The 18119-nt window shown below is 49.5% G+C and overlaps 6 protein-coding genes across 6 annotated transcripts; 1 reads left to right on the forward strand and 5 right to left on the reverse strand.

Annotated features, from left to right (window-relative positions):
- Positions 1-750: 750 nt before the first annotated feature.
- Positions 751-2617, reverse strand: N7457_001000 (putative Na/H antiporter; the record flags this gene model as incomplete). The annotated part of the gene is made up of 5 exons (XM_057172046.1): positions 751-1101; positions 1166-1574; positions 1636-1718; positions 1771-2444; positions 2500-2617. 5 exons carry the CDS (start codon positions 2615-2617, stop codon positions 751-753), a joined length of 1635 nt encoding a protein of 544 aa, XP_057035949.1.
- Positions 2618-3086: 469 nt separating this feature from the next.
- On the reverse strand, positions 3087-4416 carry N7457_001001 (RNA-DNA hybrid ribonuclease; the record flags this gene model as incomplete). The annotated part of the gene is made up of 2 exons (XM_057172047.1): positions 3087-4144; positions 4215-4416. 2 exons carry the CDS (start codon positions 4414-4416, stop codon positions 3087-3089), a joined length of 1260 nt encoding a protein of 419 aa, XP_057035950.1.
- A 678-nt stretch (positions 4417-5094) lies between these two features.
- N7457_001002 (nitronate monooxygenase) lies at positions 5095-6352 on the reverse strand (the record flags this gene model as incomplete). Its single annotated transcript, XM_057172048.1, has 5 exons — positions 5095-5197; positions 5264-5526; positions 5577-5605; positions 5653-6183; positions 6232-6352. Coding segments are annotated over 5 exons (1047 nt in total), but the record flags the coding sequence as incomplete, so codon positions are not given.
- Positions 6353-7004: 652 nt separating this feature from the next.
- On the reverse strand, positions 7005-9760 carry N7457_001003 (FMN-dependent alpha-hydroxy acid dehydrogenase; the record flags this gene model as incomplete). Its single annotated transcript, XM_057172049.1, has 6 exons — positions 7005-7091; positions 7138-7211; positions 7262-8504; positions 8580-8638; positions 9419-9656; positions 9731-9760. 6 exons carry the CDS (start codon positions 9758-9760, stop codon positions 7005-7007), a joined length of 1731 nt encoding a protein of 576 aa, XP_057035952.1.
- Positions 9761-11082: 1322 nt separating this feature from the next.
- N7457_001004 (6-phosphofructo-2-kinase PFK26) lies at positions 11083-13466 on the forward strand (the record flags this gene model as incomplete). The annotated part of the gene is made up of 2 exons (XM_057172050.1): positions 11083-11378; positions 11639-13466. The coding sequence occupies 2 exons, from the start codon at positions 11083-11085 to the stop codon at positions 13464-13466; spliced, it is 2124 nt and encodes a 707-aa protein (XP_057035953.1).
- Positions 13467-14085: 619 nt separating this feature from the next.
- Positions 14086-17712, reverse strand: N7457_001005 (uncharacterized protein; the record flags this gene model as incomplete). Its single annotated transcript, XM_057172051.1, has 4 exons — positions 14086-14745; positions 14834-14857; positions 15281-15406; positions 15463-17712. 4 exons carry the CDS (start codon positions 17710-17712, stop codon positions 14086-14088), a joined length of 3060 nt encoding a protein of 1019 aa, XP_057035954.1.
- Positions 17713-18119: the final 407 nt, after the last annotated feature.

Consider the following 18119-nt stretch of genomic DNA (forward strand, 5'->3'; position numbering starts at 1 on the left):
CCGGCCCATCAACCATGTTATCATTTTGCTTTTTAGTATGACGTGTAACGATATCGAGGGAATGACAAAAAAACATGACGAATCGACTATCAGGAAATGGAGTCCGATACCCTAGCTTTACGGATGTGTGAAACAGTTTTCTTGGCTATCAGATGGAAACATTTTGACCAAGTCATCAAGTTGCCTTTGGGGCGAGGGAAACGGACATTCAAGCATTTTTAATCCCCAATGCAGTACCCTCTTGTTTTTTTTGTTTTGTTTTTTACTATTTGTTGTCATGATCAGGCGGCTGGAGAGTGCGTTTTATGAGACGATTATTGGGCATCTATGGATATTACCGCAACTTGTTAAGGATCCAGGCGTAAAGTTTTGTTCTTTGCATCTCTGGTGCTCACTTGTACAAATCTACTTCTTGTGCCCGCGGTAGACTCATATTCAACATGGTCGTTTACGAGTCATGATGAACCTTATTGGCACGTAATTAATTGCAATTGCAAAAACTAATTGATATATTTGTGTATATGAGTCGTGCAAGATGCAAAGCAGATGTCGACATCACTATATAGGTAGAGACAATGTGCTTCTAGATGCTATCCACATCAGCAATAAATCAGGGAAAGCCGTGAAAGATATAGTGACCCGTGCAATACTTGGGCCGTTACCTTACATAGAGAGGATAGCTCAAGACAGCGCAAAGTGTAGCGTCTGTGACTAAATCCTTGCAATCAGTCATTCAACCCCCAAATAAGACTAAAGTTTATCCTCGCCACTCCTGATCTGGTGAATAATCAGATTGATAGGTCTCTCCGGCTCCCCGGGCTCGCCCACTCCAAGCTGGTTCGAAGGTGAATGAGGGATCACCGAATGGCCAATGCCGAAGACTGGCGGGCGCGGGATTCCGCTTCGAAAGCCACGCTTGCGGCTCCGGTAGCTCGCATCTTCTCCTGTAGTGAGAGGTGTGGCCGTGCTGTGCGTGTGACGGATGTTCGAAATGGGGATCGGTTCCTGCTCATCGTATGTACTGGTGCTGATCACGCTGGAGATGGTTGCCGGGAGATGATATCCGGCTTTTCCAAGGGGAACTGAGAGACCGTGCACGACCTAGGTTGGGTCAGAAGACAGCTGGGAGAGGGGAGGGATTCGGTTATTTGGGTGGAAGACTTACGATACTGCAGACTACCAAGAACCAGACCACGACTTGGACGGTCTCCATAACTTGCTTTACGTCCTCTGGGATTTCGCCGTCGACTTTGATCTTGCGCAGAAATTCAAGACTGATTGATAGGTAGAAGATGGCGCCGACTCCGATGGGACCGAAAAAGCCGACAAATGCAGCCTGGGAAACGAGCTCGATCTGTTTGATCCATTTATGCATGGCCAAGACGACCGGAAGGCGGCGGACCAACAGGATTAAAATCCCTAGGAAGATGAGCCGATGGATGGGCACCACACTGTTGTTCAAGAATGATGACCATGGGCAAACCGCTCCAAACCACATGAAGACGGACAGGTTGAGAAGCATGTCGATTGTCGGTTGGAGGGAATCGTCGATAGTTTCCAGGCGGAACCAGTCACTGTTCTCTCTGTTAGCACTTGTGGTGTCGTTTTTATGTGGCCTGTGATGGAGTAACGTACTCTTGCGTGAATACGTTTCCAGCAATAAAACAAGCAAGTAGATCATCTGTCCCGATCATGCCGCAGGTTCCTACGATGAACAGCTATTTCCAGAGATCAGCAAAGCTCATCGCTATGGTTTTGAGTTAAACTCACTGCAAGGGCAATGGCAAACACCAAAAAGCTTTCTCGGTCCACATAGCGCTTCTCCTCTGCCCAATGCAGCAGTTTTCTTGCAATCCAACCAATCAAGGTCCCATAGACAACACTCAAAAGAATGACATAGGCCCAAGTCTCATAAAACCACAACGCCATGGCCTTGCCCGCGCCACCGCTATACGCTTGGCCTCCCATCCCGGTATACTGCAGGAGATAAATTCCAAAGAAGAGGAACGGGTATCCAAGGCCATCGTTGGCGCCAGATTCAGCAATAATGATCCTCTGCAATTCACGGGGAACATGTTTATCGGCGAACTTGCCCTTGACGATAGAGTTGGACAGAACAGGGTCGGTTGGAGTCACGCAAGCTCCCACAATCAGGGCATGAAGGAACTTGAAGTTTGGAACCATTGCCCAGACGATGAGACTGCTGCACATCCACATGGCAGCCATGCCTGGACCGAGGAGTAGCCCTAAGCTCCTCCATTCGATCTGGAGGTACCGCTTTGGGAGTTGGACTCCGGCTAGGACTAATTGCACGCCTAAAACTAGGCGGGTGAAATGCAGTGTAATTGCCTCGAGGTTCTGCTCAGAGTGAAGTGCATAGTCTTCCGGTCTGATGAAGTTAGCTGCGTGGGGAGAGAAAAGCACTCCGGCTAGCAGAGAAATCACTGATTTGGTATTAACATGTTTTCTGGTGCTACGGTTGAGAGTCGGGGAACATACAGGCTTCAGAAAGGTAGAATTGCTCTTTGCAGAGGTAAGATACCAGGCCGAAAAGGGATATGAAACCTCCCAGGGTCGCGCAGACGATGTTGAAGTTGATGAGGGAGAGTGTCGGCATTTTTACCTGTACTTTCCCACTTCGTAGGATGTTCGGATTTACAGGATGATGAAGGTCGAAATGTATCCTGTAGCCTATATCTTGTATCCTGGATTGAATGAAGTCCGATCAAGACGCAGTCTCATTTGAGATGAGTCTGGCAGCAAATTCGGAGAACGGTACAGGCAAGTGTTATTGAATCATAATTCGGATTTCCTTGGATGAGATAGACGAGATCATCTGGGTCAATTGGAATAACTTGATCACAGGGGATATTCACAGGACCTGGGGGAAATGAGTCGATATGAAGTGAAGGGAAAAAAAGCTCTCAACCAAAAACATCGCTCTTGGCGCGGTCGAATGGCCACCAACTAGTTACATTGGCCATATCTATATGTAGTTTGTACGGTCTACTTCAACAGAATATATGAATACACCGTCGAATATGTCTCTTCAAATGTTTCATTATTGGTGTAAGAGATGGAAATGCCTAAAAATCTTCATCAAACACTTCGTCGGGCACCTCTTGGGCGGCTTGGAGCGCCTCTGCCTTAGCAGAAACTCCCTTCTGGGCTCCATTGACTGCTAGTTTATCAGCCTCTTCATTGCCTGGGTCTTTATTATGACCTTTAACCCATTCAAATAAGGTCTTGACCTTGAGTTCATTGCGTTCCTCGATTTTGACCAGAATTGACTCAACCAGGTCCTTGTTCTCAACTGGTTTCTTGTCCCGAGTCATCCAATTGTTGCGTCGCCAGTTGACAAACCATACGGTGACACAATCAATCGAGTATCGGCTGTCGGTGATAATGGTGACATCTCGATGCCGAGGAGCAATATCAATCGCCCGAAGGATGGCTGTCAACTCGGCACGTTGGTTCGTTTGGCGACTGCCTTTGAGTGGCTCCGAGACATTTCTGCTGGGGTAAGGGACGGAAGTTAGAATACTTGATAGCCAACAGACAGTATCCCCCGGGTATACGAACCTTGAATCGCCAGGCCCGAAGTATACCCCAACACCGGCCGACGCGAATGGGGTGCCATTCCTTAACGAACTTCCATCGGTGTATATCCGAAGCATCCCCGGGATACCTGTTGATTGTGTTTTTGTCGCTGCCATCTGGGGCACAGTCTTGTACACCACCTTGCCAGTAGTTGGGTCTAAAATGACGTTGGGGTCAAAGCCATCCTCAGCTCCTGTCGGCAATGGACCTTCGCCTGGCGCAAACTCTACCCCCTCTGCGTCCTTTAGTTCTTCAATCATTGTGCCGGCAGGCGCCGTTGCTACGCCAAACCCGACTGGGGGTTGGGCCTGTCCTTCCCGTACAAATTCCTCTGCCTCTTCGCGGGTAGAGAACTTGCGATACCGCGGCCGTGGGAACCCACGGATCTGTTCCTGCGCTGTCGTCCAATCTGTGTATACTCCAGTAACCCGGCCCCTTTGGATGCCATAGAATCGTGTGTTCTCCGAGCTCTGTGATGCGGCCGCTGGGGGCTTAGTACCATTTAAAAACGCGTTGGCTGCTTCTTGCGAGGGAAACGATTGGACTAGGGAGTTTATGTATCAGTCGCTGACCAAATCGGTACGCCATTAACCACCATGAGAGTGCGCACTCACAGATTGCTCCCTTGAAACCCGTTATTTGAGCCAGGCAGTCATTCCACCCATAGTAGATGCCTGGCTTGTGACCTGCTTTGACGGCATAGTATTTGACAGCGGCAGTTCTTTTGCGCTTTGCGCCCGCGGTCGGCGAGGGGGTGGGTTTTGAGCCAGGCGAAGCATTGGGGACGGGACTCGGCGAGGGCGTAGTTTGGTTCATCGCAACAGATTGATCGTCGCAGGGAGTAGAATCGGGTATTTTGGGGTTGCTGAGGGTAGATAAATGGCCACCGCAGGTCCTAGGTGTTAAGGATTTGCGATTTGATGCTGTATGTGTGCCTTGGCGGACAGGAAAAGATCGCGGGTTAAATCGCGGGCAGCTCAGAAGGGAACACCAAGGTCCCAGCTTCAAGACTGACCAAACACGCCCGTGAATCTTGATATCGCTTGAACAGGTAGTATACGTGGGAGAGAAAGCCAATAGGGAAAGAAGGCCAGTTCGAAGGTCGAGAGAATCAAGAATTGGGATTGAAGAGGCGGGGAGAAGGGGGGGGGAGAAGGGGGGGGGGGGGTGCTCAATTCGGCCTGTTGCCAGTCAACGATCTTGCTGGTTTCAATGTCTCCGGTGTTCAAAAGAAAAAAGTCACGATCTTTGTGTTATAGATATTTTTGGGAATATTATTGATTTTATTTCACTTGACTTGAAATTGTCCGTGCGGCTCTGATTGTTTAAATATACTCGGCGTCAATGACTCGATGTATATTAAGCCCCTATCTAGCTTATATTTCACACGAATCTGCGAGCCATTGATTTCCTATTTCCTTTTGAACAAGAATGTGCCTGAATATAGGATAAAAAAATCATCCACATAATGATACCAAACACACATACCTACAGCTCGACCTTCATTCGCTCCAATATCGCCCTCACCTCTTGTTGAGTTGTCTTTATAACATCTTCAGCAGGGACGATCGCATTGATACTTCCAATACTCGTACTCCTATTAGAACCCGACATTAACATGGAGTCCGTGAGAGGTTCAAAGGTCCGGAATCGGAATACTCACGCCCACACAGTCCTCCTTTGATGATCACCAGCCTCCTTGGCTTCATTGTATCGTCGGATGATTTCCTCGTCGGGAACCCCTTCTTGAGAATCCCGGTAATTCACCCCGATAACAGCCCTGCCATCATACTGCCTTGGAAAGAGATCGGTGCACTGGAATACATCATGTCGAATGGATTTGATGGTTGAGACTCCTCCATCCCTGCTCGATATAATGGTCTGTTTGATCGTAGACGGTGCCGGGCATTCCGAGGTAGCAACGAACTAGATTCGGTGAGCAAGAATATAGGTATGGCGAAAGAACCAACACTTACCTTTGTACCCATAGCAATCCCATCGGCGCCTAAATCTGTCAACAAATTGCAACAAACCAAACATGAATGCACTCACCAAGGCCGAGAGCAGCCAAACAGCCCCTCCCATCCACAATGCCACCAGCTGCAAGAATCGAAGTTCTTGTATTCCCAGTCTTCGAAAGAAGATCTCGCACTTCCGGCAAGAGGGCGATCAGACTAGCACCCTGGGCCCTCTGATGCCCTCCTGCATCGGATCCTTGAATCACTAAGACATCTGCCTCCTGCTGAATTGCTTCCTCTGCAGCACCGATGGTTCCTACTTGGACAAAGATCTTGATGTCCCATCCAGAGCTTTCTTGAGCCTGTCGAATGGCTCGTATAATAGGAAGGTGATCCGAATCAGCTCCGGGAAAGGACAGCCAGATAGCTGCTACGCGGTGCTTTTGGAGGATCGGAATAGCGTTTTCAACAATTCCATCTAGTCCAAATGTAATCAAGCCAACACCAAGCGGTAATGGTTGTCCATCATCCACACCGAGAATTGAGCGGGCATTTGCCAACTGGGTGTCTAGGCCTGAAAGATGGGATGAGCCGGATCGAAAATCAAAACCCCCGGCAATAAACCCTGTCAAGGGTCAGTGTTCGGATTCGTAGGTGAGTAGGACTGTTGTACCAAATCCCCCGGCCTTTGTAACGGCCGTTGCCAAGTTGGCGTCAGTGCATCCATACATAGGCGCACAGGCAATAAACGGAGCAATAGTATGGGGAAACCATTGCAGGATATTTGCGGCCATTGTACAATTGATAAAGTATCTGGATATGAAAGAGTCCTAGGATGAGAGGGATGTCCTATATGTTTATTGTGATTACTCCAGGGCTATATACCCCGCTCATGAACAGACCCCTACGGAGTCCTCCGTACGGAGTACAGGTACCTATGTTGTAGACTGTGACATTCTTAGGTGAGATAAACCAGCTCTTAGATGATACCGCGGTAATTTGTTCCATTGGTCAACAAACCACATGCATTGAGCGTAAATAGTACGATATTCTTACGTTGACATGCTGACTGCTTAGGTGGGCTTAGATAGTTTTGGATCACCATGTATTATAAGGACATTTCTTCCATCAAACAGTTTCCTGGTCTAGCGGTTATGATTTTCCGTTAACAATTGCTTCAAGCAAGTGTTCCGGAAAGGTTCTGGGTTCGATTCCCAGGGAAACTATTTTTTGTGCCTTTTGAAATGATGGCTTTTTTTTTTTGTGATTAGGTGGAGATGCGTTGAAGTGGAGAAGAGTGTGGGCTGTGCATTTCTGACAGAAAACGGGATCCCATACGGAGGACGAAGTACGAAGTACGGAGTATATGAAATGGAAATAGGTATGGATTGCAATACAAAGTATTCCGGACTCCGTAGACAATTTATATTATGTAATTGATTCCAACTACAGTCTCGCACGGAATACGCGGCGTAAAGGCTCCAGGCCAGCAGGACCATCGTAGATCTGTTGCTCAGTCACTCGGGTGTTGATCTAAGAAGGGTTAGCATGTCAAACAAAATGATGGAAAGACACTGACATGTTGGGGCCCTAGTTGATCAACCCGCTCCACTCCAAGTAACCGCATACATGTCTTCATCTCATCATTCAGAACTGCCATAGAGTTAGTAAGCTGATCGGCTCGAAAAACGAGCTAAACCTACTCTGTAAAGTACGACGAACACCGTCAGCTCCACCAGCTGCTAGGCCCCACAGAGCTGAGCGTCCAAGGCCAACTGCTTTCGCACCCAGGCAGAGAGCTTTGACCGCATCGGTGCCACGACGGATACCTCCATCCACGTATACCTCAATCTTGTCAAAGACCTCGGGGCAGTATCTCCGAATCTCCAAGAGAGTGTGAACCGCCGGAGGGGCAGTGTCCATGGCACGTCCTCCGTGATTAGAGAGGATGATACCTTTGACCTGAGGTGCGTGGAGTGACGCGAGGTATGCATCTTCGTGAGTCTGCAAACCTTTCAAGACAATGGGGAGATCTGTCTGCGTGGCAAGCCAAGCCAATGTCTTCGTCCATGTTAAGGAAGGATCGGTGCCTGCGAACAATTGCTGACCAACACCGCCAGAACCTTCGGTTGGATTGGGAGTGCCGTCTGACGAGCGCTCAGCCGCCTTGACGCCACTTGGCACAGTGGTGGTCCGTCCGGTCATCCCAGTTCGTTCATCATCCTCACGTTTCCCTGGAACCGGGGCATCGAGGGTAAGGACAATGAACTTGATCGCCTTGAGCTTGTTGATGCGAGCAAGCATAACCTCGCTCTTCTTACGGTCAACCTGAACGTACAGTTGCCAACCAAATATCTGATCTGGCGCGGCGTCTTTGACAATCTGTTCCGGTGTCATGGAAGCGTTATTGGAAATGATTTGCATGGCTCCAAAACTACGACACGCTTCAGCAATGCCAGCCTCGCCGGACGGATGACCTAGACGTGCCATGGCCGCAGGAGACACGTAAATCGGGGTTTTGAGTTGATGGCCAAGGACCGCTGTGTCCAATTCGCAGGTTGTACAGTCCACAAAGACTCTAGGTCGCAGGAGAATGGATCGGTAAACTTCATTGTTGAAGCGTTTGCTGGCTTTGTCATCGGATGCGGAGTAGTAATAAGCCCAAGCTTTCTTGCTCACTTGTTTTGTCGCTACTTCCTCAATCTCATCCAAATTGAGGAGATTCTCCATAGGTGGCGGACCCTCAACTTCTTCTTGGGATTCGGAGGATGCCTCCTCCTTCGGTAATGTGCTGGGATCGACTGTCCCCAGACATGCTCCGGGCTTTAGTTCTTCCTCTAAGATGCCCGGCGGGTGGATAGGATCATACTCCTCGGTGGCATCTTGGCCTGCAAGTTTCAAAATTATTTTTGCACCGCCAGGATGGCTGCCCAAAAAATCGGTGACCTAGATCAGAGTCAGATGTCGGTTACTGGATGAGCTATGCGCACTGCACATTGGAGACACTGTAAGGGACTGTACATCATAGACCTTGCCATAGAGAATCACCCAACAGCTCTCACGAGTGTTGTGTTTCGCGACTATTTCTTCAAGTCAGCGTCGCAACATCCCGCGTGGGGGTCACTGGGACCTGTGCGGAGAACCAATACCTTCTGTTGCGTCAAATAGCTTCGCCATACTCAATCACGGCGCACGTAAAAGGAAAACTTGCGATTTAAAATCGGCGATCAACACAGGGAGAGTATTAGAGATGTGAAAGAGAGGAAAGGGGAAAAGGGAGAGAGAAATGATCGGAGACGATACCGGACACCATATTGGAGAGTGTGGGGAACGTCGGTGGCCGCTTTTTCCTCGTTGGGAGTCTTTTCGATTGCCGACCAAAAGAAATTGGAAATGAATCCACATTATTGGTGGAAGATTGGGACTCTAGGTAGTTCTTGGTCATTATAACCCAAGCTCGGAAGTCATTCAGAGTATCGTAGAAAAGTCCATGAAGCTCAAGGTCATCAAGGTCATGAGTGTGCCACGTGAGGCTGGTGTTACCCGCATGTTTTCCCCTCAGTGTTTTTCTCCCCCGGAATCAGTTCCCTTCTGCTTCTTCGCAGTTGAAACATCATCCCAAGTGCTAATAAACCTCCTTCGAGCTTTTATTCAAGATATTTATCATGTTTGAGGTATGTTTGCCTATAAGCCACTGGGGCTTCCGAACTCATATTCCTCACCTCTCCCGTCCTACCTTACCATGTAGTCTGACTATCTCAGCGTCGTGCAGGGGATCGCTATCGCCTGCGAATGCACCGGGCTCGCTCAGCAGTACTGACCTCAGATGAGATCGTCGAAGTGCGCGCGGCCCAACGTACTTTCGAGGGTGCCTATGTCCGAACCGCTCTTTCTCAGTTCTCCTTCGCCCTCGTTGTACTCAAGATCTTCACCGCCGAGTTCTACAGTATTGGGGCCTTGTTTGCAATCTATGGCACGGGTGTCCTCATTATTGGGCTCTTCCGCCGCTCCCAAGGAAATAAACAATTCTTTTCCGAAGTAGGGGAGGATGGGATCCATCGGCATAAATTCCGCACCAGTGGGAATGCGGTATTGGTCCTGACAGCACTCAGTATTGCAGCATACGCATGCTTGATTGGCTTGACCTTGAATCTGAGGAACTGATAACGAACATTCTGCGTGAATGGTTCCATGCCGTCCATTCACACCGTAGCCAATATCCCTGGACGCTATCTTCCAGATATGCTATTTGTGATAACCCCCTGCATACCGCCAAGCGCCAAGATTCCGCATCAGACTACGGCGTATGGGTCATACTTTTGGGCTTACGGCAGCGGAGATCAGTGTGCAGCAGCGAACACCCACAGTTGGTCGGAGATCAATATACGGAGTAGGGAGTACTGTGTCGAGGGCCTAGAGCCGCCAAGAAAGCCGAGTGTGCTCCGTTGAGAAGAAAGATCAGCTCGAGCGGTGAGACTTGGGTATCACAAGGCGTTCCAATAATTGGTGTTCAGTTCACTGGGAGGCCGGGATCAATTCCAATTGCTTTTTTGTTGAGAGTTGGTCATATCCGAAATCAACTAGGGTATCTGCATTCTCCGGGGTCTACCAAGACAGAGAAACCAACGGATCTAGCAGGGTTGGCCAAGTACGGAGTAGAGAGAAGCACGGGGTATGATTATACGCTTTCTGATATGTACTTCGGCATGTTTCTAGTTTCTTTTTTTTTTTTTTTTTCTCTTCCAATCTGTTTGCTGCAGCCAGGCATTCTCTATTACCGAGTACGGAGTACTCCGTACGGAGTAGAGGTAGGACAGATGCATCTCGCATGATTTTGTGAGACCTCCCATTCTTGTCAACCATATGTAGAAGATACATGTATCCCGAAAGCTGAAAGCTATGTGAAATTGGAGAGCTAAAGTCCTGGATATCGCATCTATATAGCCTATGTAGCTTCTTACTTTGCTCCCCAGTCTGGACGGAGTGCGCTTGGGACATCGTCCAGGGACTACGGAGTACACTTTGACATCATATATGGGCGATCTTCAAGCCATCGATCCACCGAGTGGATTCAGTGCATTTACAGTACTCCGTACTTCGTACAGCTGCGTGGTTTCATCATTCCCCAGCATTTCCCACGTAGGGTTACGAATGATCCCCTTTACGTGGTTTGACGTCCTTGGCGCGAGCTATCGAGTGCTGGGCTTGGTAAAAAAGCACCCAAAATAATATTCTTCTCACCAGAACAGACCCCTGGCCTCCACTCCTTAAGCTCCTAGAGCTCCTTGGATACCTCCAGAAAGAATCTTGTGGTTGAAAGACATCCAGTGACGTCCCGTTGTGGTTGACTCATCCAATCCTCCCACTTGGGCACTTTCTTTTTCCCCCCCTCTCCAGGGCTCACACCACCCTTTGTTCTCGATTTCAAACAGAGTCCTCGACACTTATCTCAAACCAACTTTTGCTGGCTCCAAGAGAGAGCAACAGTATCTTCTCTTAATAAAACACAGATCCCCTGCCGGGGATGGCGCAACATTCTAACATCGCCCGGTCGGCTATCATGACGTCGGCCACTGCACCTGAGTTGATGGGGGATCAGAGGAATAATATTAATCGATTCAACGGCGCCACATCTAACGGGGATGGCTCGGGATCGGGAGAAGAAGGAGCTCTTATGCATCCCCCGAAAACTGTGGTCAACCGAGCGCTAGGTAATGACCTGCATTCCGATTCCCACAAATCTTCACTGCCGCCCAAGGGCGGAGTCGGAACGACTCTCACAGACACTCCGGTTTCTACCGCACCCCCGTCTCCACAGATGTGAGTATTGTTTCTTTGTTTAGAACGCCTGGATCCTTCTTTTTTGGGGGACTTATTTCCCTTGAGCCTATCAGAAACAGGCCAGCATGATCGGCAATGTTATGCACCTCGGGACAAGTCCGGTTTTATGGGTTGAAGCCTTATTCCAAGCGTTTTTACCCATTTACCCCAGACCCTCAACGGTTGTCCTATCATGGCTGTCTTCTGATTAGTTTGAAACGCTTGCCCCGTTCGAAGGTTTACTAATATGATTCTCGCAGATCGGGCATTTATCACCCTGCCGGTACCCCCAGTCGAGTAAGGGCAACTACCCTCGATATTCCCGGACTGACCAAGTCCAAGGTCTCTCCGGATGGCCGAATTGCCCAGCGAGATGTTGGCGCAAAACTTGTCATTGTCATGGTCGGTCTCCCCGCCCGGGGTAAAAGTTACATTACCAAGAAGTTGGCCCGCTACTTAAATTGGCTCCAACATGATACCGAAATCTTTAATGTCGGACAGCGTCGCCGTGTGGCTGCTGGGAAATCCCCGACACCTACGCTCGGTGTTGGCCATCATCGGAAACGAAGCACTGTCCACAAGGATCTCGTTGACTCAGTGCGTCGGTTGAGTGTCAGCGTCGGCACCACGTTGAATCACTCCGAGGCTTCTCCACCAGAGAATGAGGCTGCACTTCCTCCAGTGGTACCAACAAAAATCCTAGTGAATGGGGAGGAGCCTGAACAAACCTCTCAGAATGGGAGCACAGTTGTACCCTCAGTTGACGCGGGCCCTGCACAATCCTGTGAGAACGAGGAAGCCATCAACGAGGCATCCCCTGAGCCGATGGACCAGACCGCTAGTTTCTTTGACCCGCAGAACCAACGTGCTGTCAAGATGAGAGAGCAAGTTGCCCTGGATACTCTCGATGAGCTGCTTGACTATATTCTAGATGAAGGCGGCAGCATTGGTATCCTTGATGCGACCAACAGCACCATGGAACGACGCAAAGCAATTGTTGATCACATTCGCAATCGCGCTGGTCCCGAGCTCAATATCTTATTCCTTGAAAGTAGTTGCGTCGACCAGGATTTGCTCGAGGCTAATATGCGCCTGAAGCTTTCCGGACCCGACTATAAAGGCCAGGACCCAACCGAGGCACTTGCCGACTTCAAGAAACGTGTTGCTCTTTATGAAAAGTCCTATGTGCCTCTTGGTGAATACGAGGAGAGGCATCGCATGGCTTATATTCAGATGATTGATGTCGGCCGTAAGGTTGTCGCCCATCAAACTCATGGCTTCCTTGCCTCTCAGGTCGTATATTATTTGCTCAACTTCAACCTTTCCCCACGCCAAATTTGGATCACTCGACACGGCGAAAGTTTGGACGATGCCGCCGGCCGCATCGGCGGTGACTCTGACCTCAGCGAGAACGGCAAAAGATATGCCAAGGCGTTGGCTCGTTTCGTTGACCACCAGCGGCAGCAGTGGGAGTCATACCAGCGGCAGAAGGACCTTCTTAAGCATTTCCCACCCCGACCTGGTGACAGCACACCCCCCAATCCATCTTATCTTCCTCGGGAAGGACCGCGCAACTTCTGTGTTTGGTCTTCAATGATGCAACGTTCCGTACAAACTGCCGAATATTTCAACGAAGATGATTATGATGTCAAGCAGATGAGAATGTTGGATGAAATCCACTCCGGCAAGATGGAAGGCATGACATACAAGGAAATCCAAGAACAGTATCCCGAGGAGTATGCCCACCGCAAGCGGGATAAGCTCTTCTACCGATATCCCGGACCTGGAGGGGAAAGTTACCTTGACATCATCAACCGGTCCCGCACAGTTATCGTCGAGATCGAGCGCACCACAGACCATGTGCTTCTAGTTGGACACCGATCCGTTGCACGTGTACTCTTGGCCTACTTCCGTGGTCTGAAGCGCGACGAGGTTGCCGACCTCGATGTCCCGATGGGTGTGCTGTACATGCTTGAGCCCAAACCATATGGGGTCGAGTTCAAGGCTTACCGCTACAATCCCGAGAAGGATTGGTTCGATTATCTTCCCGACTACGAACTGCATCAAGTCAAAGCCCAGCTCCAGTAAATTCGAACCCCTGGGGTCTGAATATGATTGCTTCATAGGTCTTTGACTCGCTACGATTTATCATGACCCTTTTTTTTGGCGGCATGCCTTGGCTGGGGTCCAAGACTCCGGTCATTGTTTAGTCGCCATTATTGACCTTGCATCAACGTTCACTTTTTTTTTCTTTTGGGTCTTCCCAGTTCTCATTTTCTATTTCATTTGCATTTTGATCATGTATTATTTATGCCCTCTGCTCTCCACTTTTTGTCCTTGCTTCTTCTCTTCTCTTCTCTCTTTTCTTTTCTTTTCTTTTCTTTCTTTTTCTTTCATGGATAACCCAGACTTTCGTTGCATCTCAGGCGTTTTAATTTGTGTACTTTCATGATGCTCGCCGGCTTTGTGCATGGTTTCGGAAGTGACTCACTCATCGGCTTTCCACTTTCCACTTCTATTCCATGTTCGCTCACACGTCTTTTGCTATACAAGAGTATCAGGATAGAACCACCTACGACGCTTTTGCTCGATCGTCAGGACAGCTTAACTTGCAAAATACCATTGGACCCATCCAGTCTAACCTTACTGAAATTGTGCAACGTAACGTCTGGGTCTTGAAACTAGACATATAGAAACCTCCTCATCTTTATTCCTTCTGCTCGGCCTTTACCTTCTCGAAGATCTCTAAGAAGGCTTCGGGCTCATCAGCCCCTTCAACATGATATTTTCCCTGCACCGAGATATATGGGACACCAGTCACCAACCTCTGGGCCGCCATCTTCGCCTCCAAATCAACCTCCTCAGCGCCAACATCTTCATCCAGCATGCTCTTCACGACATCCCGGTTCAAGCCCGCTCCAACAGCCGCTTCGACAAGAACCTTCAAGTCAGTGATATTCTTCTCTTCCTCAAAATAGGCTCGAAACAGCTGCTCCGCAACCCTCGTCTGCAGCCCACCCACAACAGCCACATCTTGCTCCGTCCCCTTCGTAGTCCTCTCTTCAGCCTCCTTTTGCCCAGCAAACCAAAGCAATCGATGCGAGTCCCGCGTGGAGCCCGTATTCCCGCCAAAACTAAACTTGATTCCTTCACCCTCGCCCACGGCGGACAATCGCGCAAATATCGCGGCCATGCGCTCAGCCCCGAATTTCTGGCTGTACAGCTCGGCCTTGTTCGCGCCGGGATACTCGGCGGCCGCGGGGTTCAAGTAGAACGCTTTCCAATGCAGACTGAATGTGTCTGTCGGGTAGGTAGCTTGATGGGCGATTATTGCCCGCGAAAGGCGCCGGTAGCCGACATAGCACCACTGTTTTGTGGTTTTGGTTATGTTAATATGTGGACTTGGTGGAGTGTGATGGTTAAACAGATTGATATAGATGTTCATGTATACTTACAGGACAGATGGTGTCTGAGATTATCTGGATTTGGAAGTTCGTCATGGTATCAGGGATGCCAGAGAGAAGTTTGAGTTTAGTAAGTTTTTTATTCTGTTTTTGGTACTTTTTCGTGCCTCGTCCTTTTGATTCCCAGGATGGCAGGCGATTTGTAAGCAGGTTGGAGATGGAGGATACTCGCTTTCTCTCGCGGATCTTGCGATTTCGATCCAATTTGCCAAGTGGGGGAATGGTCATTTTTCATAATTTTGTACTTTTTATATCGAACCATTCCCTCTGTTGTCGCTAGGTTAATTGGGACCCCGATACGTTGAAGAAAAAAGTCCAAGTAGAAACTGACGAATGGGTCACACTAACACTCCCCGAAAGACCATGTTATTTGAAGTACACGCTATAGTCCAAACAAACATAATTACACCGAAATCAAGAGAAAGATTACTACAGCACCTGCTGCACCTGATTCAGGCTGCTCCACAAAGCTCCCGAGGTGCCGTCAGATACAATAGAGGAATTAGAGTGAGCTGGCACATCAGGAAGCGGGTGGTTGCGGCTTTGATCTAGTGCCGAGGAGTACTATTATCTGGGTTAGCAGAAAGGCCGAGCGAAGTAGAATGAGAAGGAAATCAAACCTTAAAAACGAAGTTCAAGACCAAAGCTACAGCCAACCCAGTGCAGACGACAATAGGACCAAATGTGTTATCGAGGTCCTTTCCGCTTCGTTGACGAATAAGCCGGGCCCGTCTCTCGTACATGAACCATCCCCACACCGCGGCGAAGATGGCAAAGAATGTGTAGACTACAGCCAGTGTCTGAGCTACCTGGTTGTGCTTGCCGGCAGCGTTGTAAAGACCCAATGACAAACTCGACAAAAGGATACTGATGTGTAGCCACTTGATGAATGTTCGCTGATTAGCAAGGTAAACCTTGCTTTCCACGCGAACGGGGCCGGCATCCTTGATCCAGACGCCGGGGTGTCGAACACCGGGCGGCAGGGAGACAGATTCTGCCCCAAGCCAGCGTTGAGGAGACAGCCCCAAGGATTGAAAGATGGATTCAAGGCGAGTGGGTGGCTCAAGTTCTCTCTCGATCTCAGGGATGGGCTCAGTATCATGGCGCTGGGGCTCTGGAATTGAGGGGCGTGAGGGGCGCGCTGTTGTAAGTTCGGTGGCCCCCGAGGATCTCCGCACGGCGGACGGAGAACCTGCGCTTGAGGGATGGTGGTAAGATGATCCCACCAGTTGGCGAACACTTGGGCTGCCTGCGCCTCCCATGAAGCTGCCAACTGCCATGTCCTCCTCCGCTCGTCGAGCTAGTCGCTCTTGCTCTTCATGGAAAGCAGTCTCGGGGTCACGGCGAATGTCATTTTCAAGTGCACCAAGCCAGAAGGGGAAGCTGTTGACGTGGTCCTCAAATAGCAAGGCGACTCCATGGACGAACTTGGAGAAACGGGGAGCATCTTTGACAAGGTGGGAGACCATCAGGTCTTTCACCCACTCGGTATTATGAGCCTTCCCTCGAAGCTGGATCTCGAGCAAGGCGTGAGGAAAGCGAGTAATTTCTCCGGTTCTGATGGCGCTAAAGGGGTAGGTCATGTCGGCATTGTCCAAATCGGCACGGTGCCACTCAGCTGGGTCACGACATGGGCGTTCGCTGTCGAGGGAATCTTCCCGAATGAGTGCAAGGTTGGTATCAAGTGAAATGCGAATACGATCATCGCCAGGGATTTGGAAGGCCGTGCGCGTGTAGTTGGCTCGGAGCATGGGTTGCATGTCATTGTCCTTGATAAAGGACTGGAGCTCATCCACATCCTTCTTCAAAGCCTCGGCGGCCAGAGACTCTCCGTTGTTTGAATCCTCCATGCGGTGAAGCTTTTTGTCGAAGCGGTATTCACCATCCAAGAACTCTTTGATGTGCTTGTCTTTGAGTTGTACCTTGACTTGTCGACTTTCGTCGTCGTCAGTGACAGTTTTCTTTTCCAGATGAATTGCAGGTTTGTCTTTCAGGGACCCTGTCCAGCGCAGTCGCAAGGATCCGGTTTCGGGTGCTCGTGCGACCTTTTGGTTATAGAGATCAAACTGGGGGGTATCAAAGTAGAGAGAGGTAATCGTGGGGTCTTCGGTAATGGTATCGAGGTCTTTGGAAGTTCCCGGTCTATATATAAGAACAGGCAAACGACGGAGGATGTGAGTCTTGACCTCTAAAATATTCTCTGAGTGTACCCAGAATTTGTAAGATGAATATGTCTCACGGCCAAACCCATGCTCTGTCTCCTTTGGCTGCACAATGTCTTGGCTTAGAGTCTCTCGAACAAAGGAGTACATCACCGAGAGTTGATGCACCAATGGCGAATAGTCCTCCGAGTTGAATGGCAATTGTGACAGTCGCACTTGGAGCAAAGGTTTCACACGGTATCGGGCTCCTCGTTTGCGGTCATGCTTCTTTGCAGCTTTAAGAAAGCCAGTGAAGTTGATTCGGCTGTATTTTTCCAAGGCACTGACCTCCTTGGTGATGTTATCAAGTTCCTGCAGGACTTCCGAGGCAATTGTCCTCTTCTCCTGTTCATTAAGGGCCGGTGTTTCTTGCTCCGGGTCAGACGCCAAGGGTCGAAGTTTCGCTTCACAAGCGGTTGTACGTTGCCGGAGTTGCTGCGATGTCTCTGCTTGGAAAGAATTCACTTTATCCAATTGAACATTCAGTAGTTCCTGCACAAAGGCTTCTTCGTCTTGCTCGGTCCATTGATCGTCATCAGAGTCGCTGGCATCCTCTCCATTCCCAGTGACATCATTCTCTCTCAACAAGGTCTTAAGCTTGGTGTAATCAATGTATTTCCCTTTCCAGGGAGGATACACCGCAGCGCGGAGGGTTTTTCCAAACCGCATTTTTGACCAGTCCAGTTGTGAAGGGTGTTGTGTAGCTGTTACTCAGGCACGGCTGGGTGATGTAGTACCTCTGATTGGGGGCTCGGAAGGGAGGAAAAGATAAGAGAGGAAGTTGATGAATTCCTAAAAACAGGCTGGGTTTTCAGTTAGAGGAACCATGCAAGAACTGACCAGCAAAAAAAACATGTGCAGGCACCTACCAAATAGCCTCTCCGTTCGAAATTAAGCGATGAGCGCCTAGGTATGTCGTAGCTTCAGACCGAAAGCATTCGATAGCCAGCGATAGGCGCACGTGCTCTCAGGACGAGACCAATCACAGCCCAGGACCTCGGGACCTCCCAGGGCTGACTAGCCCCCCGGACAATTGATGTTCCGATATTGTGACCAGACCGATACCGCCCCGTCGG

Source organism: Penicillium paradoxum, assembly GCF_028828445.1.
Source record: "Penicillium paradoxum strain IBT 22861 chromosome Unknown utg000002l_segment0_segment0, whole genome shotgun sequence".
NCBI classification, from domain to species: Eukaryota; Fungi; Ascomycota; class Eurotiomycetes; order Eurotiales; family Aspergillaceae; genus Penicillium; species Penicillium paradoxum.